The 26,156-nt window shown below is 41.7% G+C and overlaps 1 protein-coding gene across 1 annotated transcript in view; it reads right to left on the bottom strand.

The window, feature by feature from the left end:
- Positions 1-26,156, bottom strand: part of piezo2b (piezo-type mechanosensitive ion channel component 2b) — a 68,924-nt gene that overhangs the window by 32,266 nt on the left and 10,502 nt on the right. Inside the window, exons 3-17 of the mRNA XM_084007017.1 lie at positions 25,882-26,007; positions 19,989-20,031; positions 16,950-17,112; positions 15,339-15,606; positions 14,506-14,719; positions 8,799-8,973; positions 6,895-7,011; positions 6,186-6,221; positions 5,303-5,420; positions 4,092-4,273; positions 3,170-3,406; positions 2,470-2,593; positions 1,911-2,104; positions 1,119-1,267; positions 656-829 (exon numbers count right to left, since the gene is read on the bottom strand). Of these exons, the coding sequence (XP_083863143.1) occupies positions 656-829; positions 1,119-1,267; positions 1,911-2,104; positions 2,470-2,593; positions 3,170-3,406; positions 4,092-4,273; positions 5,303-5,420; positions 6,186-6,221; positions 6,895-7,011; positions 8,799-8,973; positions 14,506-14,719; positions 15,339-15,606; positions 16,950-17,112; positions 19,989-20,031; positions 25,882-26,007 (2,320 nt within the window). The remainder of the gene's footprint in view (positions 1-655; positions 830-1,118; positions 1,268-1,910; positions 2,105-2,469; positions 2,594-3,169; positions 3,407-4,091; positions 4,274-5,302; positions 5,421-6,185; positions 6,222-6,894; positions 7,012-8,798; positions 8,974-14,505; positions 14,720-15,338; positions 15,607-16,949; positions 17,113-19,988; positions 20,032-25,881; positions 26,008-26,156) is intronic.

The following is a 26,156-nucleotide window of genomic DNA, read 5'->3' as shown; positions in this document are numbered from 1 at the left end:
TTAGATGATTCAGTTTGTGTCTCTCACATAACCTTATTTAGTGACAAAGCCACTAACATTAGCTAAACTTAAGCACATTTTCCTACATACTGAAAAAATAAATATGAAATCTTTTCTCATATCCAGACAAATTTGTTTTGATTCCAGCTGCACTCGTTTTAAGATCGGATCAGATCTGCAACGATGTTTTTACTCGTTTTAAATCATTTGTGAACTTCTCCTGTTCTGTTTGCAGATATTTTTCCTTATTTTCTCGTTTTTTGAGAGCTGACTTTTTGCTTTTCCTGATCCAGTGCATCTGCACTCGATGCCGCTAGCTCATGTTGCACCAGGGAGTCTACTAATGTTACAGAGTCTCTCGTCCCGAGTAGAGGCTTGTTATGAAGGAAGAAAGTAGTCCCGATATATCCGGGGTCATGACTTTTGGAAAGATAAATTGCGGTGGAGTTTGTTTGCTGTATTCAGCATGATCTTTCTTAAAGATCCAATGAAACATTTGTTACCTCCTCAATATAAATACTGTAGACAAACATCGCTAAGCAAAAGGTGAAGCGTCTGGATCTGTCTATGACCAACGTTTGTTGAAATCACCCGGCCTGCCACTCAGCTCTATGAGCGTAAACAAACCACTGGAAGGAAAGAGAACATGTCACACCTGTAGATAGTGCTCTCCTCCTTGGCCACTACGGCCTGCAGGTCGGTGAGCTGGAGGAAGCGGTCGTGGAAGTAGTGCAGATGGAGAATACACACCAGCAGGAAGGAACTGGGAATGAAAATCCTGGAGAACAGCATGGAGACGGTAAACTTCTTCAGGCCCAGGTCCTCCAGGCTGCACAGATGGAAACAGGAAAAACGTGAGACTTGAACTTTGAACCTTGTACTGAGGAAGCTCTCAGGTGTGAATGTGTGCAACTCATTCACTGCAAACAAGACGAGAAGACAAGAAAAGGTCAAGAAAAACTTCAGACACACACAGAAGAGGAAATGATTACAACAGAATTTCTGTTTTCTCACTTGTCAGGTCTTCTGTAACTAACAGTAATTCAAACCCACTGAAAGACTCTCATTGCCTTAAGATATCAGCGGCCCTTTAATGCAGGCGATTCGGAGAAGCTCACCTCTCTTTGTCCATTCTCAGCATTTTGTTCCAGAAGGGAAACGAGGTCTCAAACTGGTAGGTGTAGACCAGGATGAGGACCAGCATGGTGTACATCACCACCGACATCCAGAAGTACTTCAGGATCCTTCGCCACCACTCATAGTGCACCTAGACGAGTACAGTTGTGATCATTGTGTTTCAGCGGTTTTGTCATTCTCTGACATTAACAACGGTGATGCATTGAATTGATCAGGGAGCACAGGGGACGTCTGGATTTACAGCAGGGCGACCGACTGTTTTTACTGCGGCCGTGGTTATAAAACAGTCAGGAATACACTGTGGATTATGTACCTGCTGTACACAGACTTTATGACGTACTAAAATGGTCAGCATTCTGTCTTTGGGAAATTGAATTTGGAAACTTTACAGCATCCTACCCATATGCTAAGTTTGGAATAAACACATACAGTGAGTTCTGATGACGGTACATTTTTTAACGCATCCGATTTGGCTTCAAAAGGCTTTATTATAGCAAATGAGGTCATCACATTTTTTTTTTGTCTGAAGATACATTTATGTTATCAATAGTCAAGATTCAAAAGTATTCCATAGATATGAAATATCTATAATCTATATCTATAAAAAGTAATATTTAGTTATTTAATGCAGTGAAATACGAAGTTACAGAATATATTTAAAGAATGTGGGCGGAAACGTTTATTGAAGATAACTAAGGGGGGATTTCAGAGAAACATGTGGCTTCATCCAGCATGTGAACAAGGCCCTCACAATCACAGGTGTGTTTTGTTACCTGGTAGAGCGCCACACAGGAGAGGAACATCATCATGTAGATGATCTTGTACATGACGATGGTTCCCTCGAAGCTGACGAAGAAGAACATGCCTCCGCAGATGTAGACCCAGTATTTGACCAGCAGGGCCATGACCAAGTTGCCCAGAACCTGCATGATGTCCTCCTTCCCTTCCTCATCAGAGTCCTCTTCCTCTATAAAACACAGCAGCAACTGACTAACTGAGCAGGGAAGGTGAAGGTTTTTACAGAGAGCTTTCCAAAAAAACTGGCTAATAAATGAGAACCACAGCTTCAGCCACAAGGAAGGGAAGGGAGCAGAAATATAAAGAGCATAAGGTGAGGAATGTCGCTGAAGGCTTCATAACAAAAGGCAAGAAAAATGTAAAATGCCACTCTCATCCCTAATTCATATTAGTTCAGATACATGGAAATGACAGTTGGTTGGTATCTTTTCAGACGTACGGGAAGTGCTAGCAGCTTAAACTGTATCCGTTATTACATATGAAATACCTAGAAGATTTCTTCTAATCGTAATAAAATAAGAGCCCAGGTCTTACCCTTCTGCTTCTTCTGATCCTCCACATGAACATCTGAAAGGCTGGCACTGTCTTCCTTTTGTTTCTCCCTTCTCTCCGTTAGCGTTTGGCGTAGCAGCAGCCAGAAGCTCAGCAGACACAGGGCCTACACACAATAAATACAACGTTCGGACAAACACAGAAGAAAGGATGAACTGAAGTCAATGCAATGGATTTATTCACTCGCTCCAAAAAAATATTTGGCCGGTCGTTCCAGCACACTTTGCATTCATCTGACACTTAAAATAAACGTTACAAAAATACAGGTGTGAAGCATAATTGCATCCAGACACATGTTTAATAAAACTGTAGTATGAGGTATAATGTGTGTGTAAGTCAGTGACTACTGGCCTATAGGATCTCTTCCTACACACCGTTAGGTCTGATCCATGTCAAAACACTACAGGTCTGAGCCTTTCCTTCATGACTGCATTGCATGGCTGCCCTCTCTTATTGAATTAATTGACTATTAGAGACACAAAGCTCCACTGTATGTTCCCTTAGCTGCATACGGGGTACATCTGTCCCATTAGAAATCCTTGCACATATTACAGATCACAGGTTGTCACTCAATGTAAAGGTCAGTTTAGATGATCGCATGGGTTGATAGTAGACAGTAACACTTGACAATGTGAAATAAAATAAAAAAATCAAGACAACGCTTCGTCTTTAACTCCCAAACCTTGGATGAAAGTGAGTGGAAAGCGTTATCCTTCTTGACAAAGAACCCCAAGACTTTCTTGTAGTCCACTTTCTCAAAACTCCACATGTACTGCAGGACTATCAGCAGGTTTCCGTAGGCCACCATGAAGGGGGACGACAGCATGGCGTAACGCCTCCGGTCCCTCACCATCCACAGCGTGCAAGACCAGATGAGGAAGACGAAGGTCAGCCAGCTGACGTAGGTGATGCTCCACGCCTGACGAAGAGCGAGTCACAGAACATTTCACTTTTACTTCTGTAGATGTTTAAGGCAGTGAGATCAAATGTTTCATCCTATATTTGGAGAGTTTCAGCTCGGTGTCTATGCACTTTCCAGTTAATCCAAGAATCGCAATACACACTACAATTCCCATCATGCTTTAAGTGAAAACCAGTCAGTCACAGTTTACACTGCATGGATGCACACATAACCATCACCTGGATTACTTTTTGATCCAGAAGAAAAATTCTAGATTTGATCATTTGCTTATATTGTATATTTAGATTTGTATTTATTGGATAAAATGCATTTAACGCTTAATCATTTAATACATTAAAAGTGTCTCTGTGTTAGAAATAATCATAATAAAAGTGAAATTACAGATTTCTTTAACTAGGATTCATCCAGGGATGTGAGAGTGAGAGAGTGTAACTTTATGGTGATAATGTTCTTGTCACGTCAAATAAAACTATAAATATAAACTGCACACTGGGAAACATCAAATCACACTTTGGATGATTTTATCTTTTTCGCTATCTTCAACTTGAAGAGAGCAACAGTTTGTTTATGGTTATTTTTTAAACAGATTTGGGATGTTTTCCATTTTGACATCCAATAAAAGAGACACAGCATAAGCCATCTCCTGTAGCTCCCAGCTTACATCTGCGGCTGCATTACTCACCATCATGGCTATGAGAGCACAGATGTAGCTCTGTTTCATGACGAAGTGGAAGATTTTCACCATCGCACCGACGCCTCTCTGCTTCATCCCTTCCTCTTCCCCCTCAGACTTCTCTTCTTCTCCCTCCAACGCCGACTCCTCCGACGGGACACACACCTCATACACACACTCTTCCTTCTTCTCTGGTTGGACGCAGAAACAGAACTCACTGTTAGAAATGTTCAGCTCCTCCGAGGCATGATTGAGTCGACCCTTGTTACTTTTAAAAAGTTGCTTTGGCTACCGCTAACTAGTGGACAAAAATGACAAAAAAAATGATATATTAATATTATTTTAATTATCATTCATTATGTTTTTAACCAACTTCACTCTGGTCATAACCATATAATATGAATGAATTTTCAGTATTTGAACCCTTTACATTAAAAGGTTGTTTACATAAATCCACTGTCGATTTTATTAGGAAATAGACATTTTTTTAACAGATATCAATTATTTTAAATTAGTTTTTGCTAAATTATTAGCAAAAACATTGATTTTGATGCATTTTTATTTTCTGTGCAGGTAGCCAGGAAAACAGCATGATAATGTCTTAATGGTGGGTATGTCTGTATTTTGGCTACCCAGTTTATTATAGAGTTATTATGGGCGATTGAATTCCCAAAATTCTGAAAAGAAATCCCCTCATAAAAATGTATGCCATATAATAATACAGACACAATTGTAAAAAGAAAACGTAAAAAAAAAATAAACATTGAATTAGTAATTAAGCTTCTAGTAAGTTGGAGGCAAATGCAAGACACTTATTTAAAAGAATAGTTAAAAAGAGAAATCTTCATTAGAGGCCAAGAGATCCTGCCCCCTGGAGCATTAATATAAACTATGTACAATATTTCATGGAAATATGAACACTAGTTATGTGTGACTGGCTGATAGACTGACATCCCGACAACCGTAGCACTGCCAGGACTAAAAATGTGAATTCTCAAAGCCCAAAACAAGATTTTACAATTCCCCTTGAGTGTTTCCACCTGGTTTTAAATGTAAGTCTCAGAATCTCCGTCAACCACATAAACCTTTGAAGTAATATCAATGTAAAAAATAGTCATAATATGCATTGCAGAATTTCCACATGGTAGCAATGCTAGTTTACAATGCAACTAAAGAGAAGGACTTTAGGAAATGTAGAGAAGAGGCGGTATAGAGCTCACCTGGAAAGTCACTGAGCTCGTCGATTTTATACTGAGGGGTGGAATACAAGTCCTTACAGACCGGTCGATTCTCGGTTGTGACGAAGTCAAAGGACGTCCCGTTAGAGGTGGGCACAGCCTGTGGATCATCATCACAAATTACAAATAAAAAAAGTAACCGAGGAACGGGATTATCATGGGATCACACTACTGTACTGCATCCTGCCCCACAAAGACAAACGGGAGTAACGGCTCTCGTGATTCAGTTATTCACCAGCTGATATTTCATTTTTCCCCCTCAGAAAAAGCAGATCACAGAAGTTCACTTAGTTTGTTGGGTGCTTCATTTCCACACTTTGGCTTTGTAGGGCAGGACAGGGATTCCTTCTACTTTTCACACTGCACAGTCTTTATTTTGACCCGGCACAACCTGCCTTATAACCCAGTTAACTTTAACGAGTTCACTCGTTTTATAAAAAGGCCCAAAAGGGGGATACTTGGATATTGAATAATTCCTAAAAACTTAACATGAGTTATTATTTTAACAAAAAACATACCAGTAAATAAGTTTGAAATAAGTTTGTGAACATTGAGGCTTTTTCTTTTATCTAAAAATGGTCGCCAACAAGCGGCTTACTACAAAACACGATAACGCCGAACACCAGCCAACCTTTAGCTTCGTCGTGGTGATGTTGAGGTCATGTGACTGTGGTGTAGTTTGTAATTTATAGCCCAAATGTAGCCTTTTTAAAGAGTTAAAAACAACTGAACTTTTAAACTCAGGTTAGGGATATATCTTGTGAGGGTGCAGTGTGAAAAGCAACTTTACAGCGATTCCCTTTCTTGCAGAAAGGCTGGGGGGTTAAGATGCATAGATTTAGGACACATCCAGAGCAGCCCCCACCTCAGTAGTACTGAAGCCGTCCAGGGTGGAGAGGAGCTACGGGGAGAAAAGAGCATACAGGGCAAGGTGTGTTATCGATGAGCTGCTGAAGTCAAAGGCCCCCTTGTTCTTTATAGTCGCTGATAAGCAGGAACAAAGTCCATCAGCACTACTCTGTAAATCGAGCCCATCACTCATCTATGTCTGCACACCCTAAAAGCTTTTAAACCTCAGGAGGTGGCCAGTGGAGACAGACTACGGACCTTGATATGGGAACAAGGTCAGAATGCGTGTGTGTGTGTGTGTGTGTGTGTGTGTGTGTGTATTTCCAGCTGAAATCTTTCCAGGGATGAGTCTAGTACGAAGGTGAAAACAAGATGTCGTACAGTTTGAGTTAACAAAGGGAAGGTTTCTGGGTTTTTTCCATTCCGCCTCATAATAGTTCAACAGCTACTGAAGATCTCAGTTGTGTAATTTGGGTTTTTTTAGCTTCTATTTGAAAGAAGTTGAAGGAAATTTTCCAAGGCCAGAAAGGCAAGGCAAAAAAAAAAAAAACGTAAGCATGTAATTGCATGTTTTTTGTTGTTTTTTTACAATTGGATTGTGTGTATTTGTTGTAGAATGCTCTCCTAACCAAAGGATGGTTACTTAACGACCTGTCCAGTAATCAATGTGTTAATGTGTAGTAATCAATACTACGTTAGTCATGTGTGTATTAAGCCTGACGTACGTTCTTCTCGTCGGTGCCCTGCCGCGATTCCCACCACATATGCCTCTTCCTGTTGGCCGAGTTACTCCTTCCGTTTCCATCCAGATCTTCCTCCTCGCACATATCTTCATCCGTGTCCTGAAAAAACAAAGATAGGCAGTATAGAAGATGAATATCTTCACCACTGGACAGTGAGCTCAGTCCACTATTGTGAGACAGAGAGGATGCCGTTTGTCACAGTTTGCCGCGTTTCAGGAGCATCTTTGAAAGCAGCCGTACTATAAATAAAGAGTCAGATATCGTGTCTCATTCCTTTTGGATACTTTGATTAAGATTTGATACAAATTATTCCGTTTCCACAGTTTTTACTGCATTGGATAATTACTGCTTAATAAACACTAAAAAGCAAGCTTTAAATTAATGAGTAAATGGTAATATAGTGCATCCTTTCTTGTCTTTTTGGAGCTCTGGCATCTCTACTATCGAACAAACCTGTCAGCTGCTGAATTATGTCTTATTCATGTTTTATTATTAGCGTCATCTAAAGTGTAAGAGCAGGTAAAAACACACACACACACAGACACACACACACACCTCTATGGGGAGATCAATAATGCATACAGCCCTGCAGGTTTGCAGGGAAGTATTGACCTCTCTATAAAAACACTAATCTATAACTCCATTTCAGGACAGAGGAGCTGAGCCTCCAGCACTGGGATGAAGGAAGATGGGTAAAATTCAGGTGGTGAGGGTCTTCTCACCATTCAGGTTTACATGACCTATCATGACAACTGCAGCAGGTCTACTTCAGTACACTTTTTAGGGTTTCTGCCCTAAGAGCTTCATCAGGATGAATTTTACCAAAGAATTGTTATCTGTTGTTGTCTACAAGTGCTGGACATTGTCGAGTCTGAGCTGTTATGTAACATTCCCCCTATAGAGCACAGGAACATGAGAACATGGTGCCAAGATGCATCCTGCTCTCACACTTTGTCAAAATTAGACCCCCAGTGTCTCGGATAACACCTGAGCCACAGCGGACAGATCCAGCCAGCGATCGATCGTCCTGGAATCTTCCATCAATACAGTTCCTCTGATCACGAGGCCACCTGGCTGCCCATTTAATTCAATCTGCTTCTATTTCAGTTCACTGTCTGGAATTCACTGACGAGCCGTATGGAGGCGTAGTAGTTTTTTTGTTTGTTTCCACATTCAACTAAACATCTTTGACAAAACACTGCCCGCCTGCATCCAGACAGGTTTACATCCATATCAAGCTTTCTGTAAGCCGGAGCTCATTCCAGTTCAACAGCACAAATAATCACACACCGTTTGTTAGGTTATTTATCTAGAGGCAATAATCTAGGTACAGTTTAGTTTTCTGGTTCACTTTAGGGTTTTAATTCAATACAAATCTCTTATCTTTTAAATTTACTTTCGCTGTTTATAATTAAGAGTTGTAATTTATTCTTTGATTAGCATAAATAATTGTCTTGTATTTTATTGTCTGATCACATCATTGCTGCATCAACGACCAGAGAGGAAGTGTGAAGAGCAGCACTACTACTACTTCTCCATCTGTGTACATTTATTTCTCTATGATTGACTGCATCGCAGCCAAATCTAGACAGAAGCCCTTACGCTACGATTTTAAAAGAACATAAAACTATTTTGTTTCTGATGACTGAAAAAAAGCATCATAAACAATACTGCACTGCACATCCCAAATCATAAAAAAAACATTTTTAAATAATAAAGTCAAGGTGTTTAGGGTAGAATTTCCCTCCTTTGTGAATCCGATGACATTTTCTAGTTCTGTTTGTGTCAAATTTCAAAGCAAACAATCAATAATGTGATTTGCCGTGAACTAAAAAGGCCGATACTCGATCACGCTCTTTCATTGCATCTCCGTCTGCTGTCCTCACCCCCAGCTGGTCGATGGGTTCCTGCAGCCAGAGGCGGATGAGCGTAGCCAGGGTGTAGTAGAGGATCAGCAGCATGATGGGATTCACAAAGTGGTTCCAATTACGGTCCGGGTGCACAATGAGCTTCCATGTGTAGGAACAGTTGCTCTGGACGACGGGGGAGATGCCAAATACACTGCGGAGACAAACAGACAGGTGAGCACAGGAACTTCTGACGGGACTTGAGGTCTAAAATCAGGAACTTTGAAAAAAAAAACTTGACCTTTTACATAAACCGTAATTCTGGAATAAGGATGTCATTTCTAAGCAAGACCAGGCAAACATATTATTCCCAGAAAATATAATATAGAGCTGCAATGATTTAGTAGATTAATCGGTTTGGAGATCAACATTAAAAATCAATTGACATTGAATATTTTGATTATCAATTAATCAATTATTTTTTTTATTGTTTTCTGTTTTTCATCCAAACAATGAATGGATTCACTGAATAAATAAGCTAAATAATCAAAGATAAAAAAAGAATTGTAAGTTGCAGACTGTTCGTCTCCCACAGTTTAATAACTAACAATAATGCTTTAGACTTTACACAACTGACATACTTAAATGAAGCCTTTGTTCCTTTAAACTCTTCTTAAAGGAAGGAGGACACATTCAAGTCAACTAAGAGAGGAGGCCACGATGCATACTCCTCCTTAAATCTTGTGAACTGGCCCAAAGTCATTAGTCAGCGGTTTGGTCTGTTTTCATTGAGATAAGTGTATTGTTCAATTGATTACATTCAACTCGGGCCTTGGGTTCTCCATCTTAAAAACTAAATATCGATTCCAGGGACAAAGCCAGGATGGTTGAGGCAAACGTTACAAAAGTCTGGAAGAACTGCAGAGTCATGCTGTCCGAGCTGAGTGGCCTGTATACTAAGCATCATGGGTTTACAACGCGGGGATGATTAAGGGGATGAGACTTTATTTATTCATATATTTTTAATATATTTTACCTTTTTATTGGATTTAACTGGATACTTAGGGCCTCTAAAAAAAGCCTTCACATCAAACAATCTGAGATGTAAAATGCTCTGGTTAAGTGCTCATGTCTCGGCGTTACTGCTGGTGTGATTCTATCAAAACATGGTTATTATGTTGGTTACATCTAATGCAATCAGCCTTCTCAAATGCTCTTCCTGACATTTCTTCATTTTTTTCCTTATCTGAAGCAAGTGTTGGAGAACAGAGGGTTGTTGTACAGATTGTAAAGCCCCTTGATACAGATTTATTCATTGTGATATTGGGCTACAGAAATAAAACTGACTTGATGGATGTATTGCGGAAAATGGATGGAGATGAGGGTAAATCCACTTTTGCTTTTATAAAATCTAAGGGAGGCCACTTTAGATCATTCTTCTGTGAATTCTTAGTATTAAAAAGTACCAGCCCTGATGTTTGTAATAAAGGTGGCATATTACTATTTTATACAACCGTTTGACTTGCCCTCATGTAAACACTGAACAACTGACTCTCTGTTAGATGACATTCCAGCAAAGAAGATTTCCTTCCTTAGAATCTGCAAAATACGCAGAGGCCTTAGAAAATGTGTTTGAACCACAAAGCCCACCGTATGATTCACTGGTCTTCCTCTGAGCAGAACAAAGATCATCCACTCAACAGGAAGCACGCTGACGTATTCCAATGACAACCACACAGATTTACATGCCTCCCGAGTCTTTTCCGTCTATGCCATGTGGAGGGGGGAACACCCCCGGCCCCCCCCCCATCACACTTCCTGAACGTTTTCTCATTGCAGCTGGGGGAAAGCCCACTGGTCACATGACGGGGGACTTCCATTGTAAGAAGGGGAGGCAGGAAGTGGAGTGGAAGCCGGGTCTCTCAACGGGTTCACTCAGCAGCGGGCTGACAGCAAGGCCAAAGCAACTGTCAACAAGCACAATTAGGGCTGGCACTGAGGTGACCAATGGGTGCTGCCCGTATTTAGGTCTGTAAGTTGCCCTCGGAGTGCGTGAGGGTGTGCAGAGAGGTAAGAGGCCGGATCAGAGGAGAGCGTGTTACTTTTATCATCACTTTGGTCCTCGGTTTCCACGCAGCGGCAGACAGAAATACCTCAGCGTTGTGGAAAGTCAACACGAACGCACAAAGAGATTGTAGACGATGAAATAGTTGGCCCGTTCGTGTAAAGAGCTATCAAGGAAAGAATCATTCATGGCAAACCTTCCAAATTTAGGACTTCAAATACAACAAATGAAGAGAAAAAAAACACCCACTCTCTCATATTTATTGCAGCTTTTTACCAGCTGCTGGTATTATTTTCCCATTGTGTGTGAGTCATCGAGGCAAAATGTTGTCCTGGAGACACCTACTGTAGTGGGAACTACCACAGAAGTGGTTTCCTAGTTGTGTTTATATGTCTGTAGCATTTAAAAAAAATAAGTTAATTGTTTTTGCAATTTAAATCATCCGTGGAGCCCTCATGTTTATCTTGGGGAGTTTTAACCCCAAGGCTGGACATATTGTACTCCTATTTTACACTTCATAGAGCATGCACAGTTTAAACAGACTATTAATATGTTTTCCACCAAGAAGTCCATAAATACAGCAGTGTAATCACCCCTTATCTGCCATCTGAACCAGGCAAAGGATGGTGAGGACACAAGGTTTTTCCAAGGCAGCTTCATCTATACATAGTTGTAAATAGCCTCGGTCCTGACACGCAGCAGCACAGCGTTCAAATGAGAAACCGCGTGATCAATAAATCCCTGCAACACCAAGGGCACCGACACAACATGAGACAACAGCTACAAAGAGAGACCAACTACACCGAGACGACATGAGACAACAGCTACAAAGAGAGACCAACTACACCGAGACAACATGAGACAACAGCTACATAGAGAGACCAACTACACCGACACAACATGAGACAACAGCTACAAAGAGAGACCAACTACACCGAGACGACATGAGACAACAGCTACAAAGAGAGACCAACTACACTGAGACAACAGCTATAAAGAGAGACCAACTACACCGAGACAGCATGAGACAACAGCTACAAAGAGAGACCAACTACACCGAGACAGCATGAGACAACAGCTACAAAGAGAGACCAACTACACAGAGACAACATGAGACAACAGCTACAAAGAGAAACCAACTACACCGAGACAACATGAGACAACAGCTACAAAGAGAGACCAACTACACCGAGACAGCATGAGACAACAGCTACAAAGAGAGACCAACTACACCGGGACAACATGAGACAACAGCTACAAAGAGAGACCAACTACACCGAGACAGCATGAGACAACAGCTACAGAGAGACCAACTACACCGAGACAACATGAGACAACAGCTACAAAGAGAGACCAACTACACTGAGACAACAGCTATAAAGAGAGACCAACTACACTGAGACAACATGAGACAACAGCTACAAAGAGAGACCAACTACACCGAGACAACATGAGACAACAGCTACAAAGAGAGACCAACTACACTGAGACAACAGCTATAAAGAGAGACCAACTACACCGAGACAGCATGAGACAACAGCTACAAAGAGAGACCAACTACACCGAGACAACATGAGACAACAGCTACAAAGAGAGACCAACTACACCGAGACAGCATGAGACAACAGCTACAAAGAGAGACCAACTACACCGAGACAGCATGAGACAACAGCTACAAAGAGAGACCAACTACACCGAGACAACATGAGACAACAGCTACAAAGAGAGACCAACTACACCGAGACAACATGAGACAACAGCTACAAAGAGAGACCAACTACACCGAGACAACATGAGACAACAGCTACAAAGAGAGACCAACTACACCGAGACAACAGCTACAAAGAGAGACCAACAACTACACTGAGACAACATGAGACAACAGCTACAAAGAGAGACCAACTACACTGAGACAACATGAGACAACAGCTACAAAGAGAGACCAACTACACCGAGACAACATGAGACAACAGCTACAAAGAGAGACCAACTACACCGAGACAACAGCTACAAAGAGAGACCAACTACACCGAGACAACAGCTACAAAGAGAGACCAACTACACCGAGACAACATGAGACAACAGCTACAAAGAGAGACCAACTACACCGAGACAACAGCTACAAAGAGAGACCAACTACACCGAGACAACAGCTTCACTGAGACACTACTGGTCAGCCTCAAAAGACGTCACTATGAAAGGATCCAGATGAGGTGCTCCCATGGGCACAAGGGAAGGGGAGAGACATTTCCTCTATATTGCATGTGACTCTCTGAACTCTCCTCCTATGAAATTAAAATGCCGTTACGAAGAAATAAATGTAATAATAACGTGAGATGGGGGCATGTTTTACATTTGTTGGGCCCCGGCTACAACAACGTCGGCCCCAAATGGCTCAGGCAAGATAAGGGCCCAGGCCTGAAGACATTCACAAGACAATATTTCCAAATAGTCACAGCGCCACCTAATGGCAACAGGAAATGTCATGTTTTATACTATGCTTTACTCCTCCTAATGGGATGACTAGCTCCACCTCAATTATGGTCAGGGAAGCCTGAGGACGCTGTTGATGTTTAATTTGGAAAATCGTGAGGTCTTGTTGACAGCTGTCACCGTGGCGACGGGTTGTTCTAAACAGGAAGTTGCTTTTTCAGTAGGTTGCTATGACCTGGACCTCATGGCTTTGGCATACATGTATCACATTTGGTAGGTGGACAGGAAGTCAACCATTTTTAAAAGAATGTGAAACTTTACATTTTTAAATTACCTTTTACGTGCAGTGTATTTTAACAAACTCCTCCTACAAATTTAATTGGAATGTATTCAAAATCACCTTTTTTGTCAAGCAACTAGGGTGGTGGTGTTAGTTTTTAGTAATAAGTAAATAAACAGCATTCTTTGCATTCCGTCAGTCAGTCAAACACAATGAGCTCAGTGACTGGAGGTACTAAACAGAGACTAACATATGTTGGCAAGATGTGCGACGATGTGGCTTTCCTCCAACCACAACGTTTTACCGCCACAGCCACAGACAGCTGATCGTCTCCGTTGCCATGCATAATTAAAACAACACTGGTTGTAGCGAAGAGCCTAAAAGCTCTGCCTCGGAGATTCGTGGGCTATGAATAGGAGTTTGATATCTCGCCTCCAGCTGGGTTTGCCTTTTCCTCAGCCTTCTTGTTTGTAACAATAGTAAATATTTAGTGGCGTTTAAACAAACTTGCCTTGGGCGCAATAAATATTGCTGAATCAAAAGGGGGCTCTGGCAGCTGAGCGCTGTCACCACATCACGTTACTTTCACATGAGTAAATAGCCAGACGGCATTAGGACGGGCTTGTGCTGTTTAGCTGGAGAAATACCATTTCAACAATTCATCAACGAGACGGGAGATCTAATGCTGTTGAATTTCATTTTCTCCGGATCGAGCGATCGCTCACTGCTGTTTGGGAGACAGTTTGTATTTTGTTCTCGAGGTTTGATTAATGTCCGTCTGTAAGCAGAACAGCTGTCAGGGTGAAATAAATCACTTTGGGAAATAATCTAAATCCATTGCATCCTTATAAGCAGTGATACTGCAAATTTAAAAAAACTTGATTTAAACCGAGGAAAAGATATTTGACCAAGCACAAAATGACTGGCTAAAAAGCATACAGGATTTTGACAGTTTCTGTTTGTCTCACGTGATGTAAGAATCGTCCGTTCGGATGGACTCCTGGAAGAACTGGAACTGGTAGAGGTAGAGGACAATGAGGTGTCCAGCACTAAAGATGGCCATCAGGACACACATGCAGCTGAAGATGAGCGTGTCGAAGGTCCGGCAGAGGGACCACCACGTGCACAGGAACAGGAAGAGGAAAAAGTAGACAGCCGAGGTCAACGAGGGCAACATCATACCTGCAAAGGGCAAACAGAGAAGGTCAGAGCTGGGGTTCACTTATCTGATCAGGGGGATTATTTATTATAAGCTTTTGTTTATAACAAAACAAAGGTAAATTGTTTAAACTGAGAAATCTAATTTCTTTAATCACACAAAACACTCAGTTTTGATGAATGTGTGTATTTGTTTTGCATGCTTCATCCCATAAAATTAAAAATCAAATTGCATTACTGCAGCATTACTTAAACAATTACTTTAATAGCCGCCCCTAACACATTGCCTTGTTTTAGTAAAACATGTTGGGACACATGTTTTCATTTTTTGTCAGTTCTTTGACAGAAAATAAGTTTATTTTTTAGCGTTATTGTTTGGTAGCACTGCTGATGAGAGCAGGTTGTATTTGTGTTTAACAGATTTGGAAATATTTCTCAACTACAGTCTGAAAATTAAACCTGCAAAACAAATAAGAAGCAGACTTTGTGAAAATGATAATGTCACATTAATATATATAATGAATATATAATTATTATCTTATAAAAACCCTCTGCTTTCACAACATTACAACAGGAACTGAAAAAAGGTGCCAGTTTTCACTCTAATATTTTTAATATTCAGATGGTAATGCTATAAGTTCACCTGTCATGCCCAACAAGATGGTGACTACCACCTTCCCCGCAGTTGTGATCAAGTTCCCGATAATCTCCTTCACTTTGGATGCGACCTCCGCCACAAGCCGCAGAATCTTCATCTTGGTGCTCTCCTTTGCTTCCTCCTCCTCCTCCTCCTCCTCTTCCTCCTCCCCCAGCTCCTCCTCCTCCTCTCCTTCCTCCTCGGCCTCGTACCCTGCTTCAAAGTCCTCCTCGAGCAGGATGTCGCCGTCCAGGCTCAGCTTCTCCTCTTCGTCCTTTGGGGGAGGGGGAAGGGGGGTGAGGGATTACAGCGACACGTTACGCTACAGGTTGGAATGATGAATGGTTCGCTCTGGAGGTCAGAGCTCTCCATGGTGCTGAAACCGCTTTCCTACAGGTAGCACTTAACAATCTCTGTGTATACTCCAGTTTAGCATAGATAAAGTTAGATGTGGTCTGATGGTAAATTAGACCCATGGCTGATGAATTCCTCTGGAGCCACATGTTGGCCTGAAATCCAATCCAGTCACTTCTTCCTTCGCCGTCTCTAACCAACTATGTGTCGCTTTTTTCCTACAGTCTCAATAAAAGACAGACATAATAACAAGTGATTTATATAGAGCCCATAAGGCACGAGGGAAAAGAATGTAGCAGGTGGTACAAGGCCTGTTTGAAATCAACAGTTCCGGCTCAGATGGCTCACTGACGGATATACAAGACCACAGAAAAGCAGGCTCCACAGACCAACTCTGGGTGTTTCTCAGTAACGGCCAGCGATGCCATCTGTGCCAGCGTGAGCAGCACAGTCGAAGGGAAAGTGAATGTGGATTTAATTAACCCAGAGTCACACAGAGAGAGAGAGAGAGAGAGAGAGAGAGAGAGAGAGACAGAGAGAGAGAGAGAACCACTTTTTTGTTTGCATACGTTGAGAGCCAGTGAAAACAACGTAGATGTCATCTATTACACAGTCAGAGACCAGAACTGGAACTGTTGACAAGCTTGTAGTCCTTTTCCTCTAAAATGGGTTTGTGTAAAGCTGTTTGTGGACACGAGAGGTTTGTGGACACGGCTCCTCCTTCTATTTATGAGAACATTTTCATTAATACACATCTTAAAGCCTCGTCTATACTTGCATGAGGCACAGTGGCATGGGCCACAGATCGCAGTTTCCCCTCTCTGAGGATACATTTGGGGTGAGAAAGAAGTCAAAAATTACAATTATAGTTCGGTTTATGGTTAACTCATATATCTCATCATTTTGAACATACTTTTTCGGCTTTATAAAGTCTCTGTAAAGAACAGAATAAAGTATTATATAAAGAATGGGTTTTTATGTGGCTGCTTGTTTTTTTGAGCCTGCGCATTCATTGAAAAACTGATTAAAACTCAGCGAATGATGTCTCCGATTGTCTGTTTTTTTTCTCACTAACGCCACTCCCTCTCTTCATCCACTCTAAAGCTCACTCAACAACAGCCGTGCTCTCTCCCTCTCTCGGCTGGTTCAGCCGTTTCAATGCGGCCGTTTACAGACTTCAACTAACAAAACTATATTGTTAATCAGACGTAGTTAGGTGTGCTTTCAGAGTGTGTTTTCAGGACCACCACAGATGAAACCCACTTGTTCCTCAGCTTCGAAGTCGGCGTTGTACTGGCCGATGTCCTCAGGTGGCCTCTTCTGGACCAAACTGCGGCACAGCAGCCAGATGGCCAATCCGGCCACGAACATGCCGATGTCAGGGATGAAGACTCGGATGCCGTTCCCCGCGTCTGCACCAATCACACTGGAGACGAGCAGAAAACAGAGGATAACACGCTGACAGAAAGCAGTTCTCAAACTTTGTGATTCGGAGCGATCTTGCAGGCTCGGATCACAGACGAGATGATGGAAAATGGGACGGAGAACAACCAACTGAACCGTCCACGGACGATGGCTTGTAATGTGAAACAGTTTTTCTAAGAAATCCTGGGACTTGGTGGTTGCTTGTTTAGTTTACTTGGATCAGGCTCACGTAGAACTGCTGTTGTGTGTTTGAGCCTGGCCTGGGATGTTTGTCACCACCCTCCGTCTCCCCCAATCTTTTAAGAACTATTTAAGAAATACAAAATCAGAAAATACTCCACGTTCACTCCCACTACTAAACTGTTAATATGTTGTTAAATTCTTCAGCTTTAATACCATAGTAGGCCTACCACCCACTTTAATTAAATCGGGCTTGCCGGTTTTAAACATATTGCCGTTAACAAGTGTGTGAAATTCCATTAAAGGAGTCATCACCTGGAAATCGCAATTTCTCTTGTTAAAACATGCATATCTGTGTTTGACCTCAGTTGAAACTTGCCTGAAAGGCTGGAGTTTGAAAGTGGCGCCGTTTTTTCGCTTCTGCTCTTTTTCCGAACAGGAATAGCACACAAGGGTGTGCATTCCTAAAGCACGAGATTTTGATTCTGCGCCTTCGGTGACGTCACCGTGGCGGCTACTTGCATAAGCCCACCCCTCTTTCACCACCCAACCCCGCCCCGTCCGCTACCTGAAATCGCCGAAGCGCCGCCATTATGTTTTGGAGTCTGCATGCAGGCAAGCCCCCCCGGCTCTGTCCTTCCTGCGGCGAATCAACGCGCGCCTCATTACATATTATACAATGCACATCCGGACCAGTCAAAACCTCGCGCGTAATCTCGCGTGATAAAATCGCGGTACGAAAAAGGGTCAGAACAAGCTCAATGTTTGATTAAAAATTTTTTTTTTTTTTCTAATAAGTTTTACGAATTGATCCAGAGCGATCCAAGGGGGGCTGGATACGTATAAAACCAGGTGATGACTCCTTTAAAACAAAAAGGCCACAAATTAGTGTTTTTTTTGTTTTGTTGTTTTTTTAAGAGTGTGAAGAACATGTTTACTCGGTTAAATCATCACCTTTGTTCACAATAAACTGGTGTGAACAATAAGCTCAGTCTTTCCTAATAAAGGGTTTTGCAACAAGATTTTCCAGATTGAATGTGTTACGCAAGTAATCACGATGCCTATCGACATTTTACCCATGGATTATCCTCACACGAAAAAAAAACACCGTGTGCAGATGATCATAATCAATAATCAACTAATATTTACCTGAGGTCTGGTGGACACAGCGGTGTGTTTTTCATTAATCAACTGGAATATGACTTTGTTTGATGCGTCGTGGTTATATCACCGTGTGCAAACAAAGCTTTTGTAACATTTGTTATTTGATTAGTCTGCTCGCCTCTTATATATACACTAAATACCAAAAGGGTTGTTCAAACAGGAAGCTGAACAGTGGCGGCCGACCGTTACCATGACGACCACAGAAACGACAGGCTTCCAATGATCTAGTGAGACGTATTCACGTTGCCTCGGCAGAGTTTCATGAGGTGTCATGATTGCGTGTACAATTAAAAGCAAATGAAAATTGTCCTTGAAATGACTAGCAGGTTTCAAAACCTTTAAAAAACACACTTTTATCGTCCAAACCAATTTCTATTTCAGTTTTACAACAAATCACACCTACATCCTGTGTTCGGCCACCAAAGACTTTTCTTTACATTTCAGGCTGAGCTCCAAGTGTAATTAAACCGTTTACAATCAACAAAACATACTAGGGACTCTAGTGCTGCAGAGAAAGAAAAAGAAGCTGACCAAATGTTTGGATCGCGTTATAAAGCAACGCAGTTTCAAACGAGAACCAATCTAATTCTGGCCTTGAATGGATGTAAAGGTTCTAAAAGTGAAGTTGAATCAACGCGATGGAAAACACTTGGATAAACAGTTCGGCCTCTGGCTGCTGTTGACGAGTTTAATCTAATCATGGACGTCTGTTTCCACGTGAAGCTTCGTTCATCCTCACGTGGATGAAAGAGATGGAAAACCGCCGGAGCCAGAAAAGGCTGAGCCAGCGACTTCAGTGTCAACTTCCCCCCTTTATCATGTGGCAATATTAGTTACATTAGCAGTGCTGAGACCCCCAAATATGTTCTAAACAATTTAAGTATTTGGTATTTATAAAAAAGGCCATGTTTGAGGAAACTGAAGGATCTGTCTGTGTGACAAAATAATACAACAGCTCTGAATTCACCAGCTCGGCTTTTTTTCCGCCACACGGGCCGTAAAAAGGGAGAAAGCATCCGCCAACGCAGCTGTAAATATTGTATATGGTGTATATGATCCACTACACAAACAGGTAAATGGAGGCGGGATAAAATGTTTATGGCTCTACTTCCTCCACTTACAGTATACGATGCGCCGAGGGCCGTTGAGTACTGGAAAAAGGATGTGGCTGAGTTTGGACATTCCCGTACTTAGGAAACCACATCTAACACGATCACGGGGGTGTGAGGACACAGACACGGCGGCAAGAGCTTTGAAAAATAGGCCCGTCGACTGATCGTAGACGTAACTGGGTTTGGCGTTCATCAAGAATCCACACAGGGACAGGTTGGGAGCATTTAAAAACGTGTGAGAAGTATGGGTAAATGCAAAAAGTGGTGTTTAATGTTGTTGTGGAGTTAGGACACTGGATGAGAACCACACATCTGATCTTTAACAGGTAAATGTGTAGATTTTAGAGGCTTTAGATGTTAATTCTGAATGTAAAAAAAAACATGTTACTGAAGTGAATTGTTGAATTTGTCACTCTCTCACCTCTCAAAGCCGATTTGTCTTATGGATTTCTCCCACGTGGAACCTGGAGGAAAACATGAAGTCAGTCAGTCAATATTGATAGTTTGGCAAAAGACACTTCTAGATAATAGCAATATAAAACAAATGATGTTACAGGCAGTCAAGCAGCAGTTTCACACAAACAAAAAGATGATTTACATTACTGTATCCAGCATTTATTATACGTTATTAACTGCTGTTTATTATTCACTATTACAACATGAAGAATGAAGATTTAGTCCGTTAGTCCTTTTTTAACCGCTGATAAAATCATTAATAAACCCATTAAAAAAAAGCTGATACTTCATTTTCAGGAAGAAAATAATCCATCTGCCTGTGCAGAAAATGAAAACATTTCATATGAGCTTTGTTTCCACAGCTTGGACTGGTTGAAGTGTTCCTGAACGTCACTTGAAAACACAACAATCAGCTTGTGACTGGAGTGACATATCGGTATATGTAGCCGGCTGTTTTGCCAGCGTATCAGGCGACTAATTAGGTGGTGAACTGCTGCGGTGCTGGTGTTCCTGGTTTACGGAGCACAGTGAGGAAAGTGAAGATATTAAAACACTTCAGAGACAGTAACTCAAAGCAGACAGCCGAGAAAGTGCTTCCTCGGCTGCGTCACCTGCAGCAAATTACTTTCAGAAGGTTGTTGAGTTCGAAAAAAATGTTTTATGCAGCAGCAATTCTTAAACTAGGATAAGAAATATTTAATTCCAGAGTCGAAAGAAAATTAAGATGGTGGTTTAATTTATGTAAAGGGAATATTTTATCTTTCTTTAGTATTGAGGATGCATGATAATGGATACGATGAAAAAGATAAATAATAAAAAGGGTTTTCTCCTAAATGAGAGACACGCAGCAAGTATCCAGTAAAGGAATGAGTCACACCGTCAGTATGTCAGAAACACTTTATTACTCATCAGTGGATGAAATAGCTTCACTATCACGGATGTGTTGTTGTGCGGTCGGGGGGTAGAAGAAGAGAGTGGAGGCAGGTGGGTACTTCAAATGTTAAAAGAAAATAATTAAGAAAACATCTGTGATGGGAGGAGCCTGTATGACCAACCCTTGACATAACCTCCGACACCAAACTGGTGAGCAAACTGCTGCAAAACGTCATGCACTGTAAAGCCTTAAAAAAAAAAGGCCTACAAGAAATAGAGACCAGTCACTATTCTGACGGAATTTACGGAAATAATTAATAGGAAAAAGTCCGTAAAAACAGCATTCTTTACTCGAAGATGATAATGATGAAGATGAACAAACACCTTTTTTAGGTTTAGTTGTTAATCGATTACATAACTGCTTTCTTGTGTTGTTTTAACTTAGCAGCACTTTTTAATGAAAAGCACTCGCACTATTCCTGCTGAAGGTTAAAGATCCATTAACTGATATTAGCACTATTAACTGAATTAAATTACTCTTAACAGAGTCGTTCGTAACCCAGAAACCCACAAAACTCACTGCTTTGGATTTACAGCTGGCAGACAGAGACTACATGGTTGGGTCTCACTAATCCTCAACTCTAAATTAAACCATGGGCACTAAACAATACCAGATAAGGCAAATAAATGCTGCCTCACAAACTCTCAACAAGCTTTGGATGATTTTCTCGGGAGTTGATGGAGACTAAACCAACATCACCACATTATGACTATGAAATGAGGATATTGCTTTGGGTCTGTTAGTGTCGAATCCAGCCAGTTGTATATTAAATTAACTCTTCACTTCCCAGTATTTTGGCCTGTAGTCTAATTCATCTGTTTGTGTTATTTCCAAGCCCAGGACAGGAGATGAGGTCGCTGTAATCCCTAATAAATCACCCACAAACGCTGATAAAAAGGTCACAGATTACATAATGCCCCCATTTAATAACTAAACATAAAAACTCTTCAGCTCAGCCCAGTGACCACAGGCCAGAGAGATTCTGTTCCAGCAGCTCCCAAGTCTAAACATCTGCAACACCTAACTTCACCCAGCCCAAACTGAGCTCTCAGGTGTGAGATACACTCATACAGGAGGAGGCGAAGTGGGCCGGTCCGATCCATAGGACGAGGGCAGTTTCATTGTGTACAACACAGCCTGAACTCAGCACGGAGACTTCTGGAAAAGAGTGAGACTTTCTGTGCGTCGAGGCGAAGCAGCTTTTCACCCCGGCCGAGCACCAAAAATACCTGTCCTCAGACTTTATGTGAACATAATAAAACACCCCCTTTGTACTTTCTGGGCCGTTAACCGCTCAGCGCAGCATTTCTTTGCAACTTTCTCTCCCGTCTCTGCAGCCAAATGCCAGTTGCCCTTTTCCATAGACGGGTGATATGCAGCTTCAGCATTTCAGCACATGGCGACATCGGACAATGAGTGTGTGGAAGGAGACTTCAGTAAATGTCTCGTATTTAGGGAGTGGTGGGCTGGATATGCGTGGATGCTGAGGGCGGTAAAAAAAGGTTAACAATGGCATCAACGGGCCTTCATGAAGAGTAACCCCTGAGGAACTGGTCACAAAGCAGCCATTCAACAGGCTTTTGATTCCTTATGAGCTGGTGAAATATCCAGGTCTGTTAGATACGAGCCAAATGAAACTCTCAAATCCTACTTTATGGTTTGTTTTACACCTTCTTAATCTCCAGGAGGGGGGTGGGGGGTGCCACTAAGTACAATGACTGCCAAAGAATTTAGACAATCACAGGAAAGTGTTTGGTATCTGGTGGTCTTTGACGGGTCGTACAAACACTTGCGAGTGCGCCGACTCAACAGGGCGGGGGCTGCATTTACAAACAGAGAAATGATAGATGACCCTGAAGGAAGCCAGGCCCCAGCTCATCTGGTGACCAGTCACTGACCTCAACTAACAGCTTGGAGGTGTTGGCTTTCTTTTTTTTTCCAAAAAGGTTTTCTTATTCATACTCAACAGGGTTTACTGCTCTAATGGTGCATTTGGCTACGACGCATAGAGGAAATTAGATGAAGTTATCTGGAGGGAGGAGAGCTGCCTCGCCGCATAAGGAGGACTCCTTGTTTATACTTGGCTGCCAAAAGGAAAAAGGGTGTCAAGGGGCTAGAAGCCAGATATAGAAATCGGAGATAAGGCATTTTACTTAGAATGGAGGCGGCGGATCAAGGGGGGAGACAGTAATGTCTGGCTTCCTGTTGTATATGTGGTCCAAAAAAAAAGGAATAGGATGTCACCGACTTCAGAGAGGAGAATCATCCCAGTGGTGAGGTCAGCGATGTGCTGTACAAAAACAATAGTGACACATTGTGATTTTTTTAGACTTTAGAGCAGTAGTAGAGGCCTTCTTTTGTTTAGAAAAATGTCCACCTTCCAAGAAAAACGTAAATATGTGTAATGACCAAAATTAATATTTTGCTTAACCTCACCCACCCACACTGCCTGTCACTTTGAATCCAAATGTATTCAGTCATATTTCCTCATCACATGCTTTGAAACATTTACTGGCGTTGTCTCCCAAATAGCTTTTTTCTATCAAAAAAAAGGATACATTTCTTTTTTGTGACCGTGTCCGAGGGAATATTGAGTAGCCGACCCTGGCAAACCGTCGTGATTGGCGTGGTGACATTCAGACATCATTCAAAGAAAGATTATGTATTAATATTTTTAATAATGTAAAGTATTCAATATATTTTAGCTAGTCTAATTATTTAATCCAAACATTTGATCGTCAGTATCGTCACGTATCGGTCATAAAGAGCTTCAAGTGTCTCTTTAGCTTCATAAACATTTTTTTTCTTTATGAGAGTGTGATATTGTTTAATTTCTACAGCCGGTGTGTCATTAATTGTCAAATGACATCTAGAATCCACCAGCTGCTCCCATTAAAGCAGTTCCTGAGCAGCCCGGTGCTGTTAAGTGTCGCACATAATGACTCAAGATGATATTTATTCAAGTGCCAGTGGAGCTTCCTGAAATATAGTCTGAGAGGACATTACCGGTAACCACGGGCAGATTCTCTTAGTCATAAATATAATGTTTGCTAGTGATGATATGGTATTCATGGGTGTTTATTCGAAGCGACAGTCGAGACTGATTTTATCTTAGATCTAAACTAACTCACTTGCCCTGAAGGCGTTCGACTTGCTAGCAGCTCTGTGAGGTTGTAATGAGCTAAATGCTAACGTGGGCATGCTAACATGCTCACACTGACAACATCACTGTTGATGTTGTTCAGCTACGTGTAAAAACAGTTTGACCCATCATCCACCACAAGCTGCTCCCTAACACTCTTAGTACTACTATTGCTATTAATATTACTACTAACTATTACTACTATACTACTAAGACTACTACTAAATCGTCCTGTCAGAAAGAACCAGCTAAGTAGCATATTCAACTTGGTCTGGTGTAAATAGTCGGATAGCTGCCAGGTATTGTCACAAATAGACACTCCATAGAGAAGGGCAGGGTTGTCTGCCAAAAACTGCCGCCGTTTAGTAATAAAGCTTTGCCTTGAGTGGATATTTAGTCTCCGCTCTCTGAACGGCCCTGTGTGTTTCTGCCCGAGGCGATAAGGTCCGTTCTTTTCATTAGCACACAAGGTCAGGCTCTGTCCCATCAAGACACATTAAAACATTTTACAGTTTGATATAAAGTTTCATGAGAAGCCCAAGGCCAACTATTAACGCCTTCCCAACACCGAGTCAGTAGCTTACAGTGTTTGCTTTACTGGCAGCAACATCTTGTTTTTCCTCTACGTCGCCATATGGCACAAGGAAGCTCATTACATCGAGGAATGTGTTGCAGTCATAAAGCTTCACGACGTGACGAAATTAGATCGAAATTCTTTATCAGAGAGCTTTTTCTTTTTTTTTGCCTTCTCCTGCAAATGGATCATGCCTCCACTTTGTTGTGTTTCTATGGATGGAAACTTTCCCTCCACACCTTCTCTTGTGATGTACAACGCCATGACACTGCATCGCTGACTCGGGGTCAGAGTTTAAGAAGGAAACGGCCTGTGTGATGGATGGGACACACGTATGCACACAGTCCATCATGAACATGTGGCCCGACGAGCAGAAAATCTCTCTCTTTTGGTTTTACAGGAGTTCTCAAAGGGATTAACTCGTCAGTGATGAGGGTGATGATCCTCTTTGGACCACCTGAAACTGTAAGGAGCTAAAGCATGGTTAGAGATGTATAGTTATGTTTAAGCTTCATGTATACTTCTGCATTAAGGAGTTACAAATAAGGCTACATTATAGCTCAGGTGCACATAAAAGATTAACCACCCTCTGGGACTATGGTAGATGCAGACATACCACAAGGGAACCGAAAGAACTGTGATCGATCGGTTTGGACTGCTCGTGTTTCATCCGAAGCAGCAACATGAAGCAGTTATCTTCTCTTAAGTAGCAAACATCTTCAGACATTTCCACGGTAACCCTTCTGCTCTACCGTTGCTTTCCGTCACAGTGAATGAAACAATGTAAATATAGCAATGGCCGTCTCATGTTCAGAAATGGTATCAAATGATTAGAGCGAGACAGTTATTATGGGGAATATCATTACAGCACCATTAAGGCTATTGTTGCAGGTGTGCAATAAACATGAGAAATCGGACATATCCTCCCCTTTTTGGTATCTACAGGACTTCCTTCATCCCCCTTTCATCAATTATGAAGCCACCTTTATACCTTTCTAACGCATTTGGCTAAAACCATGTGGTTGTATGTAAGCATATGTTTTAGTAGAAGAGATTGCCCCAGTTCAACCAATATCAAACATTTTGTTTAAAAGGGTTTATTAGTCTGCGTTTTTTTTAAACGATCAATCAAATCCATCGTGTCGCTTTGATTTCAACAAGCATCGCTACCTTCAGGGACCATGAAGGCTGCAGTGTGCTGTACTCACAGTTGAAGTCGGAGTTGATGGAGTTCCCGGCCAGGAGGCTGTTGACGGTAATCTGATAGATGATGTGGAGCAACAAGAAGGACATGCTGGTGAAGCAGAGGGACTGCAGCAGACGCCCTGTGTGGCCTGGAGAAGGAAAAGCAGCCAAAGTGAGTTCACCTCCAACACCAACACCACTCACTTTAAGGATTTCCACATGTTATTTCTGCCGTTCACGCACCGAAACCCAGAGAAGGTCTCTTTGCTGGGTTTTTCTTTTTTCAAGGAAAAATTTG

This window comes from Eutrigla gurnardus (genome assembly GCF_963514095.1).
Source record: "Eutrigla gurnardus genome assembly, chromosome: 4".
In the NCBI taxonomy this organism is placed as follows: Eukaryota; Metazoa; Chordata; class Actinopteri; order Perciformes; family Triglidae; genus Eutrigla; species Eutrigla gurnardus.
The sequence above is the reverse complement of the archived record's forward strand: the minus strand, read 5'-3'. Positions and strand labels throughout refer to the sequence as shown.